This window comes from Sardina pilchardus, chromosome 7, assembly GCF_963854185.1.
Source record: "Sardina pilchardus chromosome 7, fSarPil1.1, whole genome shotgun sequence".
In the NCBI taxonomy this organism is placed as follows: domain Eukaryota; kingdom Metazoa; phylum Chordata; class Actinopteri; order Clupeiformes; family Clupeidae; genus Sardina; species Sardina pilchardus.
In genome coordinates, this window is record NC_085000.1 from 32,052,838 (window position 1) to 32,073,341 (window position 20,504).

At 48.1% G+C, this 20,504-nt stretch overlaps 1 protein-coding gene across 1 annotated transcript in view; it reads left to right on the plus strand.

The window, feature by feature from the left end:
- Window positions 1-20,504, plus strand: part of bsna (bassoon presynaptic cytomatrix protein a) — an 84,504-nt gene that overhangs the window by 61,471 nt on the left and 2,529 nt on the right. Inside the window, exons 5-12 of the mRNA XM_062542055.1 lie at window positions 5,330-5,821; window positions 6,782-8,752; window positions 9,512-10,036; window positions 10,127-10,616; window positions 11,516-11,569; window positions 11,688-13,492; window positions 14,820-17,211; window positions 17,795-18,615. Of these exons, the coding sequence (XP_062398039.1) occupies window positions 5,330-5,821; window positions 6,782-8,752; window positions 9,512-10,036; window positions 10,127-10,616; window positions 11,516-11,569; window positions 11,688-13,492; window positions 14,820-17,211; window positions 17,795-18,615 (8,550 nt within the window). The remainder of the gene's footprint in view (window positions 1-5,329; window positions 5,822-6,781; window positions 8,753-9,511; window positions 10,037-10,126; window positions 10,617-11,515; window positions 11,570-11,687; window positions 13,493-14,819; window positions 17,212-17,794; window positions 18,616-20,504) is intronic.

Genomic DNA, 20,504 nt, shown 5'->3' on the forward strand with positions numbered 1-20,504 from the left:
TAGTGCAGAAAGGATGCGTCTCCTTCGTTTCATTCTAATTTAGAGTCCTAATCTTATTTTAGCATAGCCTGTTTAATGTTCTCTTTGTTTTAGCTGCCATTATCTCCCTCTTTCCTGAACATTTCTTTTCCTTTACCCCATCCCTCATTCCCTCTCACATTCCCCATCTTCCTCTCCATTTTCCTTAGGTCAGCAGCAGTTCCCCTCCCCCTTCTCTCTTTCTCCTTCTCTCTCTCTCTATCTCTCTCTCCCTCCTTCTCCCTCTCTCTCTCAATCCATTTTGAGCTGTTCTTTACTGCCTTGTGGGGGGATGATGAGGAAGTGTGACAGAGCAGAACGGTACTGCCTCTGTGTGTGTGTGTGTGTGTGTGTGTGTGTGTGTGTGTGTGTGTGTGTGTGTGTGTGTGTGTGTGTGTGTGCAAGTAAGCGAGAGAGAGAGAGAGAGAGAGAGAAAGAGAGTGTGACTGCATGCTGGGGACGGGGTTGATTATATATACTGGTTGAAGGGCTTATGTTCACTCTACTATTTATAAATGGCGGTGGAGTGTTGCAGTTCTTACAGCAGCCTTTACTAGAGCGTGGTCTCCCTGTCCTTCTCTCTCACTCTCCCACTGTGTGTGTGTGTGTGTGTGTGTGTGTGTGTGTGTGTGTGTGTGTGTGAGAGAGAGAGAGAGAGAGAGAGAAAGAGAGAGAGAGGGTTGGAGAAAGGGAGAGATTGGAGGTGCTGCCTTACAAGTGAAAGAGAAAATGAGTCAGTTTCAGCAGGAGTGGTGGTTGTGCTCATCAGTGGCCTGGAAATCTGTCATTTACAGCTCTACCTCTCTCTTTTTCTCTCCCTCTCCCTCTCTCTCTTTCTCTCTCCCTCTCCCTCTCTCTCTCTCTCCCTTTCTGTGGGTCTATCTCTCTTAGCCCCTCCCTCATAGTCTGTGTGCTGCCACCTATCAGCTGGACTGTGGCAATGCACCTGTCTGAAATGCTTCACATTGTTTGTTGTTGTTGTTGTTATACTATACTGCTACACCCTTTGCAACAACCACTGCTCAATAGACTAACAACCACAACATTTTGTGAGAATGTTAGAATGGTCACTCATCCCTGTGGTGGAAAGCCTGGTCATCCGCCTGGAGAGAGTAGAGTACTGGAATCACTGAGACTTCTAAAGTTGCTCCTATGAACCGTGTTCACATTCATTTTCATTTGCCCCCACCGGGATGTATAAAAAGTGAAGCCACACCAACCCTATACTTTAAATAGTGAATTTGCAACCCCAGTGGCAAAGTAATGAGTCGGAACAGAACGCCTCTGCATTTTTCATTGAATCCACCAGCCAGGATCCAATTACAGAACTAAGCTGGTGTAAAGTGTGAAAATCAGGCTTGACCCTCAGGTGTAATTAATTTGCTTTGCCTGTAAATAGCCATGTGCTAAGCTGCTGGAATAATATTCATGAGGGGGGCCTCAACCTCTGAGAGTAGTGTTGACAAACCTAATGATGATGATGAATTTGCGTGTTTGTAGGGAATTTGTGCCTTTTGCTCAGCATAGAGGAAGATTGTACCCTGTACCCACAGATAATATGAACTTTTTCAATTTGTTTTTTAATGAGGTAAGAGTGCCTGGTCATGCTTAATTCAATGTAATCAGTCCGATATCTGTACTGAAATGTGTCAATGTAGTAATAACATCCAGAATGTTCTCTCTTTCTCCATTAGGAGTCAGCAGCCCACATTTTAGAACCTAGAACCAAATCTATTTGGTTATATACCAAAAATGGTTCTATTGCATGCTTCATGTATGGAATTCCTAAATGGTTCTTTAAACAATATTGAAGGTTCCATCTACTTACGTACGTTCTTATAGTAGTGGTAAGAGTGTACACAGGTTACATCATTACTCGCTATGTTGGACTAAAACTCATCACTAAAACAAAACAAAACCTGAAAATACATCTGTATGTCCATATAATAATAGTAGAGATCTGTCTAATGATCATACCTGTATAACAGCCATTTTTGACCCTTGGTTCATCATTACATGCAAAATCTTAGTGTTGTTAGTTGCTAATGTCTGTTAAAGAGACTGCAGAATATCATCTGTGTGCCCTGGTTAAGGGGACTTTGAGAGTTTGTGCTGTAACAGGCAGTGACTCTCTATTGTTTTGGTTAGCCAAGATCGACATCAGACGAGTTAGAGAAAGCAGTAGTAAGAACTGTTGTGATTAAAAATGCTGTATTTTCAAACCTAGTGTGGAGTCTTAAAGTTATGGAATCATAGTGGTGCGATAGAAATTAATTGGATGCACTCTGCAAAGATGATACTGAATGCCTTCAAACTGTGCTCTCCCCCTGCATTCTAATGCTCTGACTAGTGGTTAGTCATCAGAACAACAAAACCGCTTAAAGCACCTCATGCAAAACCTATTAAATTGCAAAAAAAACATCAAGCTATCATCACCGAGGATAGCCGCTCGGCTGTTCCCAAACAGCTCTCATTTTCCCAGGAGAAACCCTCACACTCTGAGCTCAGTTTATTGTGATGTGCTGGCGAGATGATGGACATTGGGGCAGCAGATGTTTCATTGTCATGCAGCTGAAGCAGCGGCGATCCCTGTTCGTTTAACCTCCCGCTGCGCTGTAAAATATTAATTCAAAACTGGTCTTGAGGAATCAGATGGATCTTTGTGTTTTTATAGAGGGTTATTGACTAGTAAACAAGCCAAGCAGTCTGATTTTCTCTCGTGTGGTAGCCTATACAATTAATCAGCCTTGAAATGTCTTTGCCTAATATCGTGATTAATATCTACGACACTTACAGTAGGAGCCGGAGGCCAGAGACGTGCGCTAATCTCTGTCTTATCCCTTTAAATATCACGTCATATTATATGTCACCATATTTGTGATATGGTGTGATCATGTGTTCACTGTGCCCAAAGGGCCTGAAAGATCTTAGAAACGTCACCCTTAGTTTTTTTCCTTTTAAGTATATTTTTTGGCCTTTTTGCTTTTATTGTGATAGTGAAAGTGCAGATGTAGACAGAAAACAAGTGGGAGAGAGAGAGAGATGGGGTGGGATCGGGACCGCAGGCTGGATTTGAACCTGGGTCCCCGTGGGGACTCGGACCCGTATATTGTAGGAGCGCTGTAGCCTGCTGCGCCACAGCGACCCCCACCTTTAGTTTTAAAGGAGAATTCTAGCGACAGTGCTACACCCTGGCAGCTCCAGCTGTTGGCTGGTGCTGCTCGAGCTAGAACCATTTGTTTTAGTTTGTTTTCATACTCGACAGTACTCGTGACCTCTTGGGAAACAGAGATCTATGTGAAAAATTACCCGAATTCTCCTTTAAAGCTTTTAATATAATGTAGTGTCTGGTACAAAGTGGGGAGAAAGTACAAAGGATACCAAAAGCAGTCAGTGTTCTGGTATTAGTGTATTAGCAGTCCTATCATGCGCATGGCCGTCGTGTTTGAAAATCAAATCTAATTTCAAGATTGTGATAGAGCATTGAAGCATTGATGATTATCCAGGCAAAGACGCTATAGACACAAAAAGGCTTTTATCTGCTTCTTGTGTTTGACTCTAGTCTCTCTCTGCTAGGAGCCACAAAGACCCGGAAAAACTTTCCCATTAATTGAAACTATTATCTGATTAGGGATGTTAACTCCCCTGACTCAATCCCCATGATTGGAGGCATTTTCATGTGATGTCATCAGGCATGGCTGTGTCAAATGCAATCCAAAATGTGACTGTAAATTTCCAGCATAATATATGCAACTGGAATGTCTTCCTACACATCACATTCAGCCAGTCAAATGCAGAAAAAAACCTCTACTTGTATGTATGTTGTAACTTCTTGTCTTTGTTAAAGTAAAATGAATGCAAATGTAAACAACATTATTATTCATATATCTGTGCAGATGTCCTACAACGAGCACACTTCTATTAGTATTTTACAAATAGATGTATACAAAAATGGAAGGGTCACCAAGGTATGCGCTGGCTTTTTACATGTTTTAACTTACAGTATTTCCATCTCTGGCGTAGTAGAGTCTGACCTCACGGTGAGAGAGAGCGAGCGAGTGTTACATTATGTATGTGGAGTGTTTTCCTTTTTATGACAGGGTCTTTATTCCCACACTGTTGCCTGCCACCCAGTGCTTCTGAGGCTTAGAGAATAGAACATTAGCACATTAGCATTAGCACCAGAATGGCTCCTCATCATCTTAATGGTTGGCTTTACATTTCAGCACTACTTAGTCTTTCTCTCTTTTTCTCTCTCTCTTTCTCTCTCTCTCTCTCACACACACACACACACTCTCTCTCTTTCTCTCTCTCACTCTCTTTAATATTCTGTTCTTTTCTCATTCCACATCTTTTCTTTTTTACACTAATGCACATTGGCACATATTAAAAAGGGTCACTCCCTGACCAGTGGATGTTTGAGTCATTCTTAGTCACTCTCCTGACATTAGCTCTGGCGACATTAAGTTCCATCATGGAATTGGATTGCAAACTCTACTTAGAGTCAATTTGCTGAGCAGTCACATACTCCTGCAATCCATTGCTCTCATGTGTTTGAAGTATTTCTGGAAGGTGGAACGGGCACAGCGTCAGTTATCGGAAGTGTCCCATGGATGTTGAGGTTAAATGGTTATGAAAGGTGGTTGTTGGACAAAATTAGGGCCTGTGGATATGAGAGGCTTATGGTGGGTAGGTGGCGCAAAAGTACAGGTTGTGTGTATGCAGATGCCCCAGATGTATGCCCTATAATGCCCACGCTACTGGCTAGTCCACTGAGAAAGGCTTTCCCAGGGCTGCGAATGCCAAAAGCCTCATTTAAATCTGTTCTGTTGCTTCTTCTGCTGTTCTACTTTACTCCTCTGCTTCAACCATTCTCTCTATATACATCTTTGTACCCCCAGCACCTTCACTGTCATGGTCCACTTTTGCACATTTAAGTAGAGATGATCATCCCCTCCCCCTCCCCCCTTCCAATCCATCCAAATGCTTTGTTTTGTCTTCATGGGATTATGAATATGTTTTATTCTCTTGGGATTGATATTTTACCCTCATGAGGCACCCTTATTATTTGATGTTTTCTAGTATCTCAACCACAGATGTATTTGGCAAAACATATTTGGCATCGTGTATTACATTATTTGAAAGTGTGTCTACACTGAAATGGAATAATCATATCCAAGCAGTTCATAATGTCAAACTCACAATATGCCAAGCCTTTCATGAAATTGAGTTAGCATGTGAATTGTTTCTGTCAGGCTATTAACTAAGTTAACCATTGCCTAATAAGCCTCTTCTGGTCTTCCTCTTGCAGAAAAAAGAATGGCTCTGCCTGAACTGTCAAACACAGCGGCTAATGTCAGGCGGGCTCGGAGACATGCCTCTTCCTGTTCCCCAGCCGTCTCCCAAGCACCAACCAATGGGATCGCCTCGACACCAAGCGCCGGCCAGTCAGCAGCCAGCTCAGCAGCCGCCCTCGCAGAAAGTGTCCAATCAGCAGCAGGAGGGGCCGAAGGCAATGCAATCACAGCAGAAAGCTCCCTTGGCTCAGGGGAGCGGTCCCTTCGCCCCAACGGCTGCTAAGGCACCAGGGGATGCAAAAGCCCCTGGTCAGACCACTACCTCCAGCGAGACGCAGAAACAGCAAAAGAATTTGGAGAAGGATATCACCACCTCCAAAACGGAGAAGGAACCAGAGTCCAAGGACTCTAAGCCTGCTCTTAAGAAGGGGATACAAGAGCAAACACCAACCATTACTCCAGCTAAAGATGAGAAGAGGGAAACTCAAAAGTCAAGATATTATGAGGTGAGACATAATTTGGTCATAATTCCCCCTTGCATGAAATGAAGATTGACAGCTGAAAAGACTGCTGAATGCTTATAGATGATGACTGATATGTCTGAAATGAGAGTGAGTAGTATCTGTCATTTCAAGTATGCATCTCTCAATACAACTGCTTTTACCGATTTAACCCAAACTGTAATGTTTTGCATTTTTAGTACATTCAAGATTTTAGAAAGGAGTTTATATTATAAGCTTAAGACTCAAGTTCACCCACTGGATTTTAACATCAAAACACACTTGCACTTAAAGTTGAAATCTTTATAGTAGAAGAAAATAACTGCCTTTGTTAAAACCTTGCTCTGCTTACTCTGGTTTCAGTTGGTGACTTTTGGGATTTATGCTCAGGAAGACAGTGCTGAGAAAGCGATAGTCATAGATTTACACTTAGAGAGAGGAGGAAAGGCAGAAATAGGGGGCAGTGGAAGAAGACAGTAATGTCTTTTTTGCCGCCTCATTTCATCTCAGCTGTCAGTCTTTGAGACAGTCAGAGAACAGAAGCTGCATGAATATGCAGGGACTCCATAGCCAGTATGGCCATAAAATAACTCTTCAGTATATATGCAAACACTTAAACGAGTTTCACTAACTCTGAACACCATGACGTTGACAGCCTGGAGAGTATAAATGATAAAGTAGATATATTCATGGAATGCCTTGAGTGTAGAAATGGCTAGCCATCTTTCATTTTGCAAGTCTAATCAAGGTGGTCTGAGACTTGCATGCAGTAGCCTGAAAAGTTGTGGGTTCAATCCCTGGCTTCCACTGTTGTGCCCTTGAGCAAGGTACTTACTTACCCCAAGTAAACTCTGGGGACATTAGGCCTTGTAATGTAATTGACAAATGTAAGTCGCTTTGGATGGAAGTGTCTGCTAAATGAATACATGTAAATGGTGTTTTTTTTCTTCATTTTTTCCCCTCCAGGAGGCGAACAAAACAAACAGCACCCATGACCTCTCCAGGAGTCCCCAGAGCCTGAGTGACACTGGGTACTCCTCAGACGGCATCTCGAGCTCGCACAGCGAGATCACCGGCCTCATCCAGGAGGAGGAGATGAAGCTGAGCGAGAGAGGCCTGACTGGCCGCCACACTCCTCCCAGCCCCTCCGAGATCACCAAGCTAGAGAGCTCCATGAGACCATTACTGGAGTCCAAGGTGAAGGACCAGGAGAAGGACAGGGAGCATGAGCGTGGCAGAGGTCGGCATCATTCCCGAGACGCGGGACATCGGCCGCATTCACTCTCGATCAGTCCTGAGGCCTACGACTCCGACGAAGAACTGGAGGACATCATGGAGGAAGAGGAAGATCTGGCCGACTGGGAGGCCAAACGAGAGCTTCGAGCCATGGCTGCCGCAGGAGAGGAGAGTAGTCACAAAAAGAAACCAGATCCCTCTGAAATGACCGACGAGGAGTATATGAGGAGGCAGATTATGGAAATGAGCGCGGATGAGGATAATGAAGAGGAAGAGGAGGAGGAAATGGAGGAGGACGAGGAAGACGAGGGATATGGATACCAAAAATCAAAAAAGACACACAAGCACACCAGCGAATCAGGGAAAGAGAAACGACGCCTCACACACCACTCGAGTAGCTTTGAGGAAGAAACCAAATCTAGTGACGTGAAAAAAGGCTATGCTGAGGAAGGAGAGGAGGACTTGATGGCCTCACAAGGCGGTCTGCGCCGATTTAAGACCATTGAGTTAAACAACACAAGCAGCTACAACCGAGACATCGAACTGAGCAATGAGAATGACCTAAGCCTGGACAGAGAACCCGAGCTTGAGATGGAGAGCCTCACGGGCTCCCCAGAGGAGCGTTCGAGAGGGGAGTACTCCTCCACTTTACCACCCACCACCTCCAGCTACACCTCTGGCACCTCGCCCACTTCCATCTCCTCGATGGAGGACGACAGCGACAGCAGCCCCAGCCGTAGGCAGAGGCTGGAGGAGGCCAAGCAGCAGAGGAAGGCCCGACACCGCTCCCACGGTCCACTGCTGCCCACCATCGAGGACTCTTCGGAGGAGGACGAGCTGAGAGAGGAAGAGGAGCTCCTCAGGGAGCAGGAGAAGATGCGGGAGGTAGAGCAGCAGAGGATACGTAGCACGGCCCGAAAGACCAAACGAGACAAGGAGGAATTGAGGGCTCAGAGGCGGAGGGAGAGGTCCAAGACTCCTCCCAGTAACCTGTCTCCCATTGAAGACGCCTCCCCCACGGAGGAGCTGAGACAGGCTGCTGAAATGGAGGAATTGCACCGATCCTCCTGCTCAGAGTACTCTCCCTCCATTGACTCGGAGGCTGAGGGCTATGAGGTATCATCCAAGCTCTACAAGTCCGGCAGTGAGTACAACCTGCCAACATTTATGTCTCTGTACTCTCCTACTGAAAAGCCTGAAACGACCTCCTCTACCACAACCACGACTACCTCAGTGAGTGGCAAGCCTTTAAAGAGTGCCGAAGAAGTCTATGAGGAAATGATGAGGAAAGCAGAGATGTTGCAGAAGCAACAGAAGCAGCAGCAGCAACAGCAGCAGCAGCAGCAGCCGTCTCGTTCAGGGCAGCAGTACAACACAAGCGCCTTTCAACAGGAGGGCATAAGAAATGGACAGCAGTATGAGGATGAGTATGAATATGTTGATCAAGATGAAACTGAGTATGACAATGAGGAGAGTGGGGATATCTATGAAGAGATTCGTCAGACCTCCCAAAACATCACAAAAGAGTTGGACGAACAAGGAGATATTGAGGGAACCTATCCTGACAAGCAACTTCTAGATACAGGCTCAGCTTTTGCCAAACTGCTGGAGCAAAGTAATGCCCTTTTGACCCCAGGCACTAGCCCCACTCAACTCTCCGCTCCTGTTTCATTTGCTGAAACTGGTAGGGGCATTCCTGACGTACGTGTAACTCAGCATTTTTCAAAAGATGCTCAAAAAGACAGGCTCAAAGGTCAGACCGGTAAAAATGGCATTACACCTGTAGCTGCGGCCACTACGATAGCAGCCTATGGTGTATACGCTAGAGATGCCGTAACAGTCTCCCACACCAGTGTCAGCCACACAGTGACCTCAACACAGTCTAATTTGTATGGCCGCCAAACTGGCAGCACTGCCACAACTACTACCACAGTCTCAAACGTCTCCAGCAAAATAGCAGAGATGACTCAGGCATACAGTCAAAGAGACAGCTCAGGAAGGAGGGTGGCTGATGGCAGAGGATTGCAAATGAGAGACAGTTCAACCTCATCAGAAACCACAATGGAGCCTCGTACAACCAAAGTGTACTCTTATTACAAAAGTTCAAGTCCTCCACTCTCTCCAACTACATCACCAACACACAGCCCAACACACCACAGTAGGAGGACAGCTGAATTTTCAACCCAGACATTCAGTTCTGCGCAAGCAGGGGGTTCCCCTACCTCTCCGGTGATAGCCCAGGGGACCCAGACACCCCACAGGTCACCATCTCCCCGTCTTTTCAGACAACAGTCCTCGCAAGAGGCTCCAATGGATTACGAGCCCACGAGTCCTTCTAGGCCAGTGACTGTCAACACTGCCACTTCTCCTCTTTCCTCACCTACGAGATTCAGTCGCCAGTCTACTTTTGATGCCTACTCCCCACCTATGAGCCCTCCAGATACACCACCTCATCAACAGTCACCTTCCCATGGTCTCTACAGGACCCGCCGTGTGGAGAAAGTCAGTGTTGGCACAAGCATGGTCACTACGGCAAGCACATACACTCGTGGGTCTCTCTCTATGGAAAACATATCCCTCTGCAGAATATCTACTGTTCCGGGCACCTCCAGAGTGGAACAAGGTCAAATGATTCTTGGTGGGAGTGTAGTAGACCTGAGGACTCCATTGAAGCCAACTCCAATTATCATGACAGACCAAGGGATGGACTTAACTTCATTAGCCACAGACTCACGAAAGTTTTCAGGCAGTGCAGAGGGCAGCCCTATTCGGCACTCAACAATTGTCCAGCCACTGATCATGAACCTCAATGCTCAGGAGCAACCGCATATGATGGCTTCGACACCTACAACTGTGAGTGTCACAGTGGCAGCATCCATGTTCTATTCCCAACACAAGCAACCTGTCATATATGGTGATCCTCTCCAGAACAGAGTGGATCTGGGTCAGGGTATGGTAGCTGTATGCCTGGCTCCATCAAAGCCTGTCCAGATCGACCCTACAATTCCAAAGATTGATGCAAAGCTAGAGGACTTGAGCCATCAACAGGAGCAGCTGCGTCAGCAGCAGCAAAAGCTCCAACAGCAACAGCAGTTACTGGAACAGCAGCTTCAGCAGCATCACCACCTGCAGCAAACGGGTTCATTCTCAAGATTCAACCTGAGCGGTCAAACCCCAGTGCTAAAGAAAGACCTGGTGGTGAGCCAATCCAGCAGTGCCCAACCTGTTGTCAGTGCCATATCACCTGCTGTTGCACCTGAGATATACAGTGCTGGGGTGTCCATTGAGATGCCACCTGCGCAAGGTATAGTGAACCTGGCCACTACCAAACCTCATGCAGTGATGGTGCAGATGGATGGTATCTCACAAGGAGGTCCAGTTTCCCAACTCGTTAGGTCAGAAGATGGTCAGGATATTGTAGATCTTACTGGCCAGATTAAAGCAGAAAATCAAGTAGCCTGCTGTGACGTTGTTTACAATTTACCCTTTGGTGGCACTTGCGTTGGAGGTCCCTTCTCCCAAAACCCAAATCCAGATGAAGCACCTGGTGTCATTGAGCCTCCACGTCCACCATCTGCACCGCCACAACTTTACCAACCAATTGAGACAGGTGTAGATGCCCTGAATTATCAGGATATAGCTATGAAATCCTATACACTGCCCTTCCCAAGTCGGCTACAACCCTCTATGTCTGACACTAACCTAGCTGATGCCGGACTATCATCCTTCCATTCAAAGCTTGACCCACACCTTCAGGCATCTGGAGAATATGCTGTGGATCTCACAGCAATGAAAAATCCTTATGAACGAGGTCAGATGGGCATTGGACTCCAGTATGGTTCTTATACTGATTTACGACATGGAGGAGGAGATGTGACAGTTCCTCCTCTACCTATAAGAAGATTCAACTCTCTATCTAACATTAGTGCAGACTATGGATACTCCGCTCGAGATCTAGCCAATTTCCAGGAGTCTAATCTTGCTCAGTATAGTGCAACTACTGCTCGGGAGATAAGCCGTATGTGTGCAGCCTTGAATTCAATGGACCGCTTTGGCAGCAACCCTGATCTTGCAGCGCAATTTGGTACTGGAAGAGGAATTATTCCACCAGGTAGAATGGGTCTGCCACAAGGCCTGGCAGGACTCAGGCCAAATCTAATGTTTGGTCCAGATGGAAAGCCTCTCTCTCACAGCCAAGCATTAACCAATCTCATCAATGCCAGACAAGCAAGTCTGCGAGCAATGTACCCAACTGCCATAAGATCTGCCGACGGTATGACTTTCTCCACAATCAACACTCCCATTGCCTCCACTGTACCAATCACAACACAGCCAGCCTCTGTGCTAAGGCCATTGCTCAGAGGTGTTTACAGGCCATATCCCACACCAAACATGACCCCAGTGCCTCTGGCCAGCCTCACTAGAATGCCTGTGATGACTCCAAGGATACCCATGTCTGGACAGGGCCCATGCCGTTTCCCAGCTCCCAGCCAATTCCCAACAACCACCGCCGCTGCGGTCAGTGAGCCAACTCCAATGACCATGGTTCAAGATGCCCCTATGTACCTTGGGAAGTCTACCGTGAGCTCTGCAGTATCTGGGACTGTCTCTGCCCCCATATCATCTGGTGTACCAGGTGCCCAGCCCCCGTCTATGCCAGGACCAACACCCATTGTTGTGCCAACAAACCAACCACAAGAGCAGCCTATGAATCTGACACAGCCTCACCACCACACTCAGACACAACCATCAGGGCAAGCCCCTAGTCAGCCTCAAGCACCAACACAACCTCCCATGGCTTATGCCTACCCACCTACTCATGGTCAGCCACCAAGCCAACCCCAGTCTCAGCCACCTCCACCAACCCCATCTGCTGCCACCACCAGCAGTGATGCAACAGCACCAAAAGACCCGGAAGAAGAGAGGCTTCAGCGACAACAGGAGCATTTGCTTCAGCTTGAGAGAGAGTGTGTGGAGCTGGAGAAACTACGTCAGCTTCGTCTGCAAGAGGAGCTTGAGAGGGAGCGTGTCGAGCTCCAACGACAACGTGAGAAGGAACAGATGTTGGTACACCAGGAGATCCAGGAGCTGCAGACCATCAAGCATCAGGTCATACATCAGCAGCAGGCCGAGAGAGAAAAGCAGCTCGTCTTGCAGAAGGAGCAGCTCGCCCAGCAGAAAGCACAACTTGACCAGATACAGTCTTTGCAGCATCAACTGCAGCAGCAGCTTGAAGAACAGAAGAGACAGAAAACCGCCGCTGCAGCTGCAGCAGCCGTAGCCACAGCCAATGTAATTTGCGACCAAACAGGCAGAATCATTCAACATGAACTGGTCCCAGACATGACGTACAGCGATTCGCAGCTGGCCTCTAGGTCTCTGCCCAATTCTGCATCAGAGATGTGTTTGCGTGAGGAGCAGGAAACCAGATCTATGAGGAAACAGAGGTCCATGCCTCGTCTCCAGGATGGTGACATAAGAGAGCCGATGTTCCCTCTGACACGAAGAATTGTGGACAGCAGTGTGCAAACAGATGAGGAGGATGGCGAGGAGAGGTTCCTTATGTCCAGAAGGCGACGCACCAGGCGTAGCGTTGACTGCAGTGTTCAGACAGACGATGACGATGACAAGGCAGAGTGGGAGCAACCAGTCAGACGCCGGCGATCCCGCCATTCCCGCCACTCCGAGTCTGGGGCTGATGCCAAGACTGACTCCGCAACTGCCACCACCTCCACAGCTGCCAAGGTGTCCTCATCCAGCATAGCCATTCAAACCATCCGGGACTGTTCTAGTCAAACAGACAAAGAGCAGTTGGGAAGAGTCTCCCCTGCCATTCAGGTGACTGTGCCTGACCCAAATAAAGTTGAAATCGTCCACTACATCTCTGGCCCCGAGAGAACACAGAAAGGCCAGAGTTTAGCTTGCCAAACGGACGTCGAGGCCCAGTCACAGGGAGTGGTTGTCCCACAGATCAGCGTGGCGACCACCATCAGCCCCTACTCCACAAGTGTCCAGCTTGTTGGATCATCGTCAGATCCCCTCTCTCCTCGTCAGCAGGCGTCCAAGTTTGAGCGGCGAAAGCCAGACCCATTAGAGATCAGCTACCAGCAGCAGCACCATCTGCACAATGAATCTCTGTCTAACCTGATCCGGCAGCCACCCAAGTCTCCTCAGGTCTTGTACTCGCCAGTATCCCCGCTTGCGTCTCCTCATCGCCTAATTGAGACATCATTCGCATCCAGTGAAAGGCTGAATAAGGCTCACGTCACTCCACAGCAGAAATCCTATACTGCAGAGTCACCCCAGAGGCACTCCACTTTGCCTCGACCAATGAAGAATGTCCAGAGGTCTATGTCAGACCCCAAACCTCTCAGCCCGACCACAGATGACCATGCGAAGGCCAGGTTATACCTGTCTCAACAACAGGCACTCCAGAGTCAGGTAGGCATTAAGGTTATTTTTCTTACAATTGCATTCAGCATTAATATCTCCAAGAATACTTTCTGTGTGGAACAACTTTAAATGATTTGCAGTGGTCCAGTAAAGCCTGCTATATAACTAGGAAAGCTGCAGCTGCCCCCCCCCCCCCCCCCTCTTCCCGACCTGTCTGAAATTGTGGTATTTTGTCTATTGTTGTGTAGTATTTGACGAGACCGATGTTTAGTTCTGTTTGAGTTGCTGTTGGTAACATAACTAAATGCTTATTTTACTATCTGCAGTTGTGTATTTACCTTACTTTATTGGCCTATTAATTATTGATTGTATCCCCCAAAAAACTCATGCATTTGAAAGTACCACTGTCTAATAATCACCCAGTTTTTCCTTCTGAATATTTCATATTCTGACCCAGCCCTTCACTCTTCCCAGTGGAAGTACACATTTAATCAAAATTGGTAAATCATTAATTAATTTGAGACGTTTATTCCTATTGGAGTCTTGCAGTAGAACTGTTGTTGCCTGTTGACCTAAAATTTGGAAAACGGCAGCTTTGTGCCATTTGGGTTTTCTCAAAAGATTAATCTAGTTCAATCCAAAGAAAATCTATCTCCTTCTTAGCTTTATTGCACATGAGCATGCCTTATTTATCTCCACCGTAAGATAATCAAACTCTGCACTAAAGATTTCTTTCGTAGCACTGACATCTTTTAGGCTGGAGTCATTATCCAGCCAGCAGAAATTTCCTGTGGAGCATATCAGACAGGGCAAATGCTTGACTCTGTCTGAAATAAATCAATTAAAACGAAGGTTCAGAGCCAGAATGGTGGTAAGAGGGCTCACAGTGCATGTCACTTTTAGAGAGAGTCATTACCCACAGGTAATTGTATTGGAAGTCATAGCAACCTGTCATGTAAGGAGTTAGTCAATGGGCTCTTGGTTCCGTAATTTGTATGACACAACTATAGACCTGATTTGATTTTGTGCTGACATTTACTTTCTCGAAATTAGATGATTCTTATTTCAAAAACATATAAAAAAAATTGTAAATGGTATTTAGTATAATTTAGTGATATTAGTGGTATTCTATATTGGCCATTCTTATATAGACATTCTATTCTATATAACAGCATTCTACACATCTGCATTTCAGTTCTATTTACTTCATTAATTGCCAACATTAGGATGTATATCAACATCGGATATGTGAAACTGCTGTAGCTTTCCATCACGATGTGCCAGTGTGAACTTCTGAGTGTTTTTTCTGATGCCGTGTTTTTGCATGCTGTGCTGACCCCACCTCCACTCTCCCTGGCCTTTGTGCCCCCTGCAGCTGGCTGCCCTCCAGCAGAGCTCCCTCCTGAGGAAGGTGAAGCGCACCCTGCCCAGCCCCCCGCCCGACGAGACCCAGCTGTCGATGGTCACCCCTGCCCTGCCCCAGATGTATATGCCCTCGGTGCCGTCTCTGAAGGCTGGCCGCAGCCCTGGCCTGATCGCCAAGGCCAGCCTGCTGAAGGACCTGACCCACGAGCTGAAGGCGGTGGAGCAGGAGTCTACCAAGCTCCGCAAGCAGCAGGCGGAGCTGGAGGAGGAGGAGAAGGAGATAGACGCCAAGCTCCGCTACCTGGAGCAGGGCATCCATCAGCGCAAAGAGACTCTGGTGAAGGAGAGAGAGAGGCGGGAGCTGGCGTACCTGCGCTGCATGGGCGATGCACGAGACTACATGTCAGACTCTGAGCTCAACAACCTGCGCTTGGCAGCGGCTGCGGCGTCCTACGAGAGCAACGGCCTGCTGACGAGACCCAGCACGGCGCCCCTCAGTCAGTTTTCCAGTGAGCTGAGTACCGCCGCCCAGTACCCTCCTACATCATCATTCGTCTCCTACCAGTTCCCCCAGAGCCAGCCAGTTCCCGCCCCACAGCCCACAACCCCTTTCCAATCCACTGGATACAACCAGCCTCCCTACCCCACTGTCTCCCAGGCCCAGGCTCTCCCTCAACCCACCCCTCTGCAGACCCATCATCCTCCCCCATCATACCAGACTCCAGGGACCTTCCCCTCACAAACCTATCCACCAGGCCAACCTCCTTACCCAACTGAACACAGTGTGCAACCTCCATCCCAGCCAGGACATCCCGGGTTCCAGCAGCCTCCACCCCCTGGTGGCCAACCTCCTTACCCAACCCACACTACTCCATACCCGAGCCAGGCACCACCCTACCCGGTCAGCCAGGCAAGCACTTACCAACCTCAGGCTGACATCCTCACTGTGCACCAGAGGCCCCGTCAGACCTCATTGGCTGATTTGGAGCACAAGATGCCCACTAATTATGAGGTCATAAGCAACCCGACAGTTGTCGTGACAACCACCGCTCAAGACACCTCCTACTCTCAGACAGGTATGGCCCCCGCTTATGGACAGTACGCAACAACCATGGCAAGCAGTTATGGTCCATACTCCACAGCTGTTTCCAGCTCTTACGGAGGCTACCCCACGACCACCGCAAGCTCCTATGGCCAATACACTACAACTGTGGCTAGCTCTTATGGCCAGTACACAACAACTATCGCTAACACTTATGGCTACACCACAACCACAGCCAGTTCCTACGGACAGTACACAACCACGATGTCTAGCGCATACGGCCAGGCATCTGACCGACTACACTCGGTCGACAGCCCTTCCACCTATGCCAGTGATGGTATGTATGGTTCCGCTAACCTGGATCAGAACGGTGCCAAGAGCTACGTGGTGATCGATGACATCAGCGAGCTGACGAAGGAGGGCATGGGCACGGCCGCTGACCCGCACCGCACCGAGGGTCACGGGCGCTACGGGGCCGACGCCGTCCACACGCGAGGAGGGAGCTCCTACGGCCGACCGGAGGACGCGCAGCTGGAAGACCAGTACGACCATCACCACGGCAGGGGTAAGAGCACCGGCGGCTACCATCCGCGAGGGGCAGATATGTACGGCCGGGTAGTGGGCAGCGGTAGCATGGGTGGGGGATCGTCCTATTACTATGACGACTACAAGCACTCGTCAACCACAAGTTCACGTGCAGCCCAGAGGCACTCGTCCAAGAGCTTGGCACCAGCTGTAATGTCCACCAAGAGGAGCAAGCACCGCAAGCAAGGCATGGAGCAGAAGATCTCCAAGTTCTCGCCCATCGAGGAGGCCCGTGACGTGGAGGCGGACCTGGCCTCCTACACCATGAGCACGGCTGCGACCAGTGGCTACGGTTCCGGCTCCCGTTCCCGAAAGCTCCAGGACGAGTTCGCTTACGGGCTCGGGCGCAAGACCGTCTACGACCCTCAGAGGGGCTACTACGAGGAAGACGAGCGACTGTACAGCCAAGGCAGGTCCCGCTCCACCGGCTACGTGCCAGTAATGGACAAGGTCGCGACCAGGGACTCGGGCTACCGGAGCAGATCGTACGAGCGGGACTACTATGAGAGGTCGTATCGGAGCGGCTATGGTGGCCACAGTGGACGTCCTACCTTGCGCTCACAGTACTCCGAGGAGGAGAGTCCACTCAGCCCTATGGGGAAACCTATGGGCGGACGTGGCTATATGGGGCCAGATCCTTACAATCCATACGGCTCCAGCCACTCCCTGCCAGACGTGCAGGACCACATAAGAGACTTGCCCAGGACGCACGTCTACAAATCTGACGATATGTACATTATAGACGATTATCATTGCGCTGTGTCAGACAGTGAAGGTAATTGGGCAATGAGTGCCAAAGTCACTGCCTACTCTAAAACGTCCCCCACCCACCAAGAGCGAGAGAGATAGTGTTGCAGCAGTGAAAGAGTCTTAAATAAATGACAGTGCATGTCCGTGTTGCGTCTCCAGGCGTTTTAGCGGCTCTCGTCAGAACTGAATGTCTGTGAACAGAAACAGCATGAACCGTCGTGTCGTATTCTTCCTTTTTTCCCCCATTTCGCTTACTTTTGCATGTCTTCAAGGTGCATCTCTTGAATCATTTTTCATTTCATTGACTGTTCATATTTGGTGTTTGTGTTTTGAATGTTTATGTGTCAACTGAATATGAATGTTGTATATGTGAAATCAATTGTGATGTGATATGTATTTGTGTTGTATGTTGTATTTCTATGATTTTATATTTCTGTTTGTTATTTTCTCTGTGTTTGTCTGTTTGGCATGCATGGTCTTTAAGTTTGGTCTCTTTTTTTCTGTTTCTTTTTTTCTCTCTGTCCTTTGATTTTGCATGGCCTCAGGCAGCATGCCTTTGTCACCAACGGATCTGGAGATTGACTGTGATCTGCTTTTGGTTTCTAAAGCCTACCACTTGGGCCAGGAGGAAACGGACTGGTTCGAGAAGCCGCGCGACGTCCGTGGCTCCCGTCACTATGGCAGCAGTGGCCACTCCTCGGGGAGGCGGAGCCACGTCAAACACACTTACCACGACTACGACGAGCCGCCGGAGGAGGACCTGTGGCCGCAGGACGAGTACGGCCAAACGCGCTCCCACTCCGCGTCTCGGGAGCACCGCCACCACGGCACCGGGAGCTCGAGCCGCCACTCGTCGTCTCGCCACGGCGACGAACAGCGGTCCTCTCGGTCTTCGCGCTCCTCCAAGGACCCGTCCGTGCGCCACGACTCCCGCTCCGTGTCCTCGTCTTCGGGCAAGAGGGGCGACTCGCGCTCCCAGAGCTACCACTCCGCCGACTACGCCCGCGACCCCTCGGGACACCACCACTCGGGCCAGCGCTCCAGCCGGCAGTCCTCCCACCACCAGGGGTCCTCCAGCAGGAAGCAGCAGCAGGATCTCCAGGGCCAGCCGTCCTCCAGGCAGCCCGGGTCGTCCGGGTCCAGGACGCCGGGAGGGCCCGCGGGGCAAGGTAGGCAGCCTGGGTCGGCGCTGCCGCCGGACGGGCAGCAGGGCCAGCGGGCGCAGCTTCAGCAGCAGCCCCAGACGTCGGCGGCCAGGCCGGGTCAGCAGCTGCCTGCGGGAGGCGTTGCAGCGCAGCAGCAGCAAACCCAGCAGCAGCAGCTCCAGGCCAAGCCGGGCCAAATGGGCCAAATGGGCCAAATGGGGCAGATGGGGCAGATGGGTCCGATGGGCCCGGGGGCAGGAGCAGCACAGACACCTGCTGCTATGGTGAGTCACCTCTCACACATCTCCAGAACTTCTGCTCTCCTTACTGTATATCCACACACTCAGATCTGTGCAATGATTAGATTTTTTTTTTAAAAACTATTGCACAGATCTGAGTATGCAGATTTTCCATTTTTACTTTCCATTTTTGTTTTTAACCTGTAGCACTTTGAGATCTCTGATGTAAAGTGCATTATAAATAAAATATATTATTATTATTATTACTTATTTTTATCTTTGATTTTAAACTCCAGCACCTCAGTTACCAGATGAGCGTTGTTTTTGCCTCTTTTAGATCATTATTTCCCCTGCCATTTCCATGAAAGACATAAGAATATTCAATTCAATTCAATTCAATTCAATTTTATTTATAGAGCGCCAAAACATTATACATGTCTCAAGGCACTTTACAGAGTGTTAAACCTTCAATATGTATATTTCTGAAACCTCAGTATGTGACTCTTGACTGTAGATGTATTTAATAGGTTTGACCCTCTCTACTATAACACTGATGTAATTGCACAAGGGCAAGTAAATGGTTCTTAACATTTAGAAATGTATTTGCAAAGCAAAAACTAAACCAAATCATTTAGAAATTAGTTAGTTTCAGTGATTCTTTTTTTGGTTATGAACATAACATGTTTAGGAAACACACTGTGCTAGGCTAGGCTAGCCTCTGTTTCCTGCACCTTGACTCTGTTGTTTCAGATCAGTGTCATATGACCTCAATCTGTTCACCACAATTGCCCTCATTCCTCTGAGCCCATCTCCCAGACACTGTATTTCTCTAAAATTGCTCGTCTTCAAATTTGATAAAAATCTGTTCTTCCATTTCCTGTCCATTTTCTTTCTGTTATACACACTTAAAGACTCACACACACATTGATGCGCAGTCATTGACACACACACACACACACACACACACACACACACACACACACACACACACACACTCACAGATATGCACACACAGAAATGCACACACCCAAACAGATACACACAAACAGACACACATAGACATTCTCCGATAAGACCCAGAGTGTGGCTTTTTTCTGTTTATTCAAATTTGCGAGAGATCCTGTTAGCAAGGCTTATCTCCTTCATTGCTATTAGCCAATCGTTCTCAGATAGTGCAGTGTAACTGCTTTTCCCCTGAATTCATACTTTGTGTGTGGGAGAGAGAGAGAGAGAGAGAGAGAGAGACAGAGGGAAAGAAAGAAAGAAAGAGGGAGAGAGAGAGAGAGAGAGACTGTGCCAGAGCTGCTTGCCACAGCCAATCTAATCACAATTCGTTTTTTTTTTAATTCGGTAAAATGTTGTGTCCATGTCGGTAGATTAACTGTATGGCTGTGCACTACAGTACTGCACTGTATTAATACATTGTCAGGTATTGGAGTCTGGAGTCATTATTTCCAGTCATAGCGAAATTAATTGTCTTCATTTGGACCACGAGGAAAGAAAAACTTGATAAAAATTAATTGGAAACAATGAGGAAATAAGTTCTGTGGCATGCAGCTGATGATTCATGATTCCTTTAAACTGCGGCACAGCTTAGTTTGAATAGAGCCAGTGATTAGATGCATTGATCTGCAACTGCTGAATGAAAAGGGGGAATCAATAGGACTTATTGCCTTCCCCTAAGCGGCACACTGAATCCTAGATGTGGATATACGATCATGTGGCAGGAGGCCACATGTCAAACGACCCTTGTCTGATTCCCCTCTGAGGCACTGCAGACGGCAAATGGAACTTAGTGAGATTGCACACTCCCAGTCGCCCTTCAGAAAATGAACACGATCCTCTGTTGACTCTAAGTAAAGGTTTTCACCTGTCTCATTGCCAGTACTCAATACTAGGTCTGTGATTAATGTCTTCTCTCCACACTGCATAGT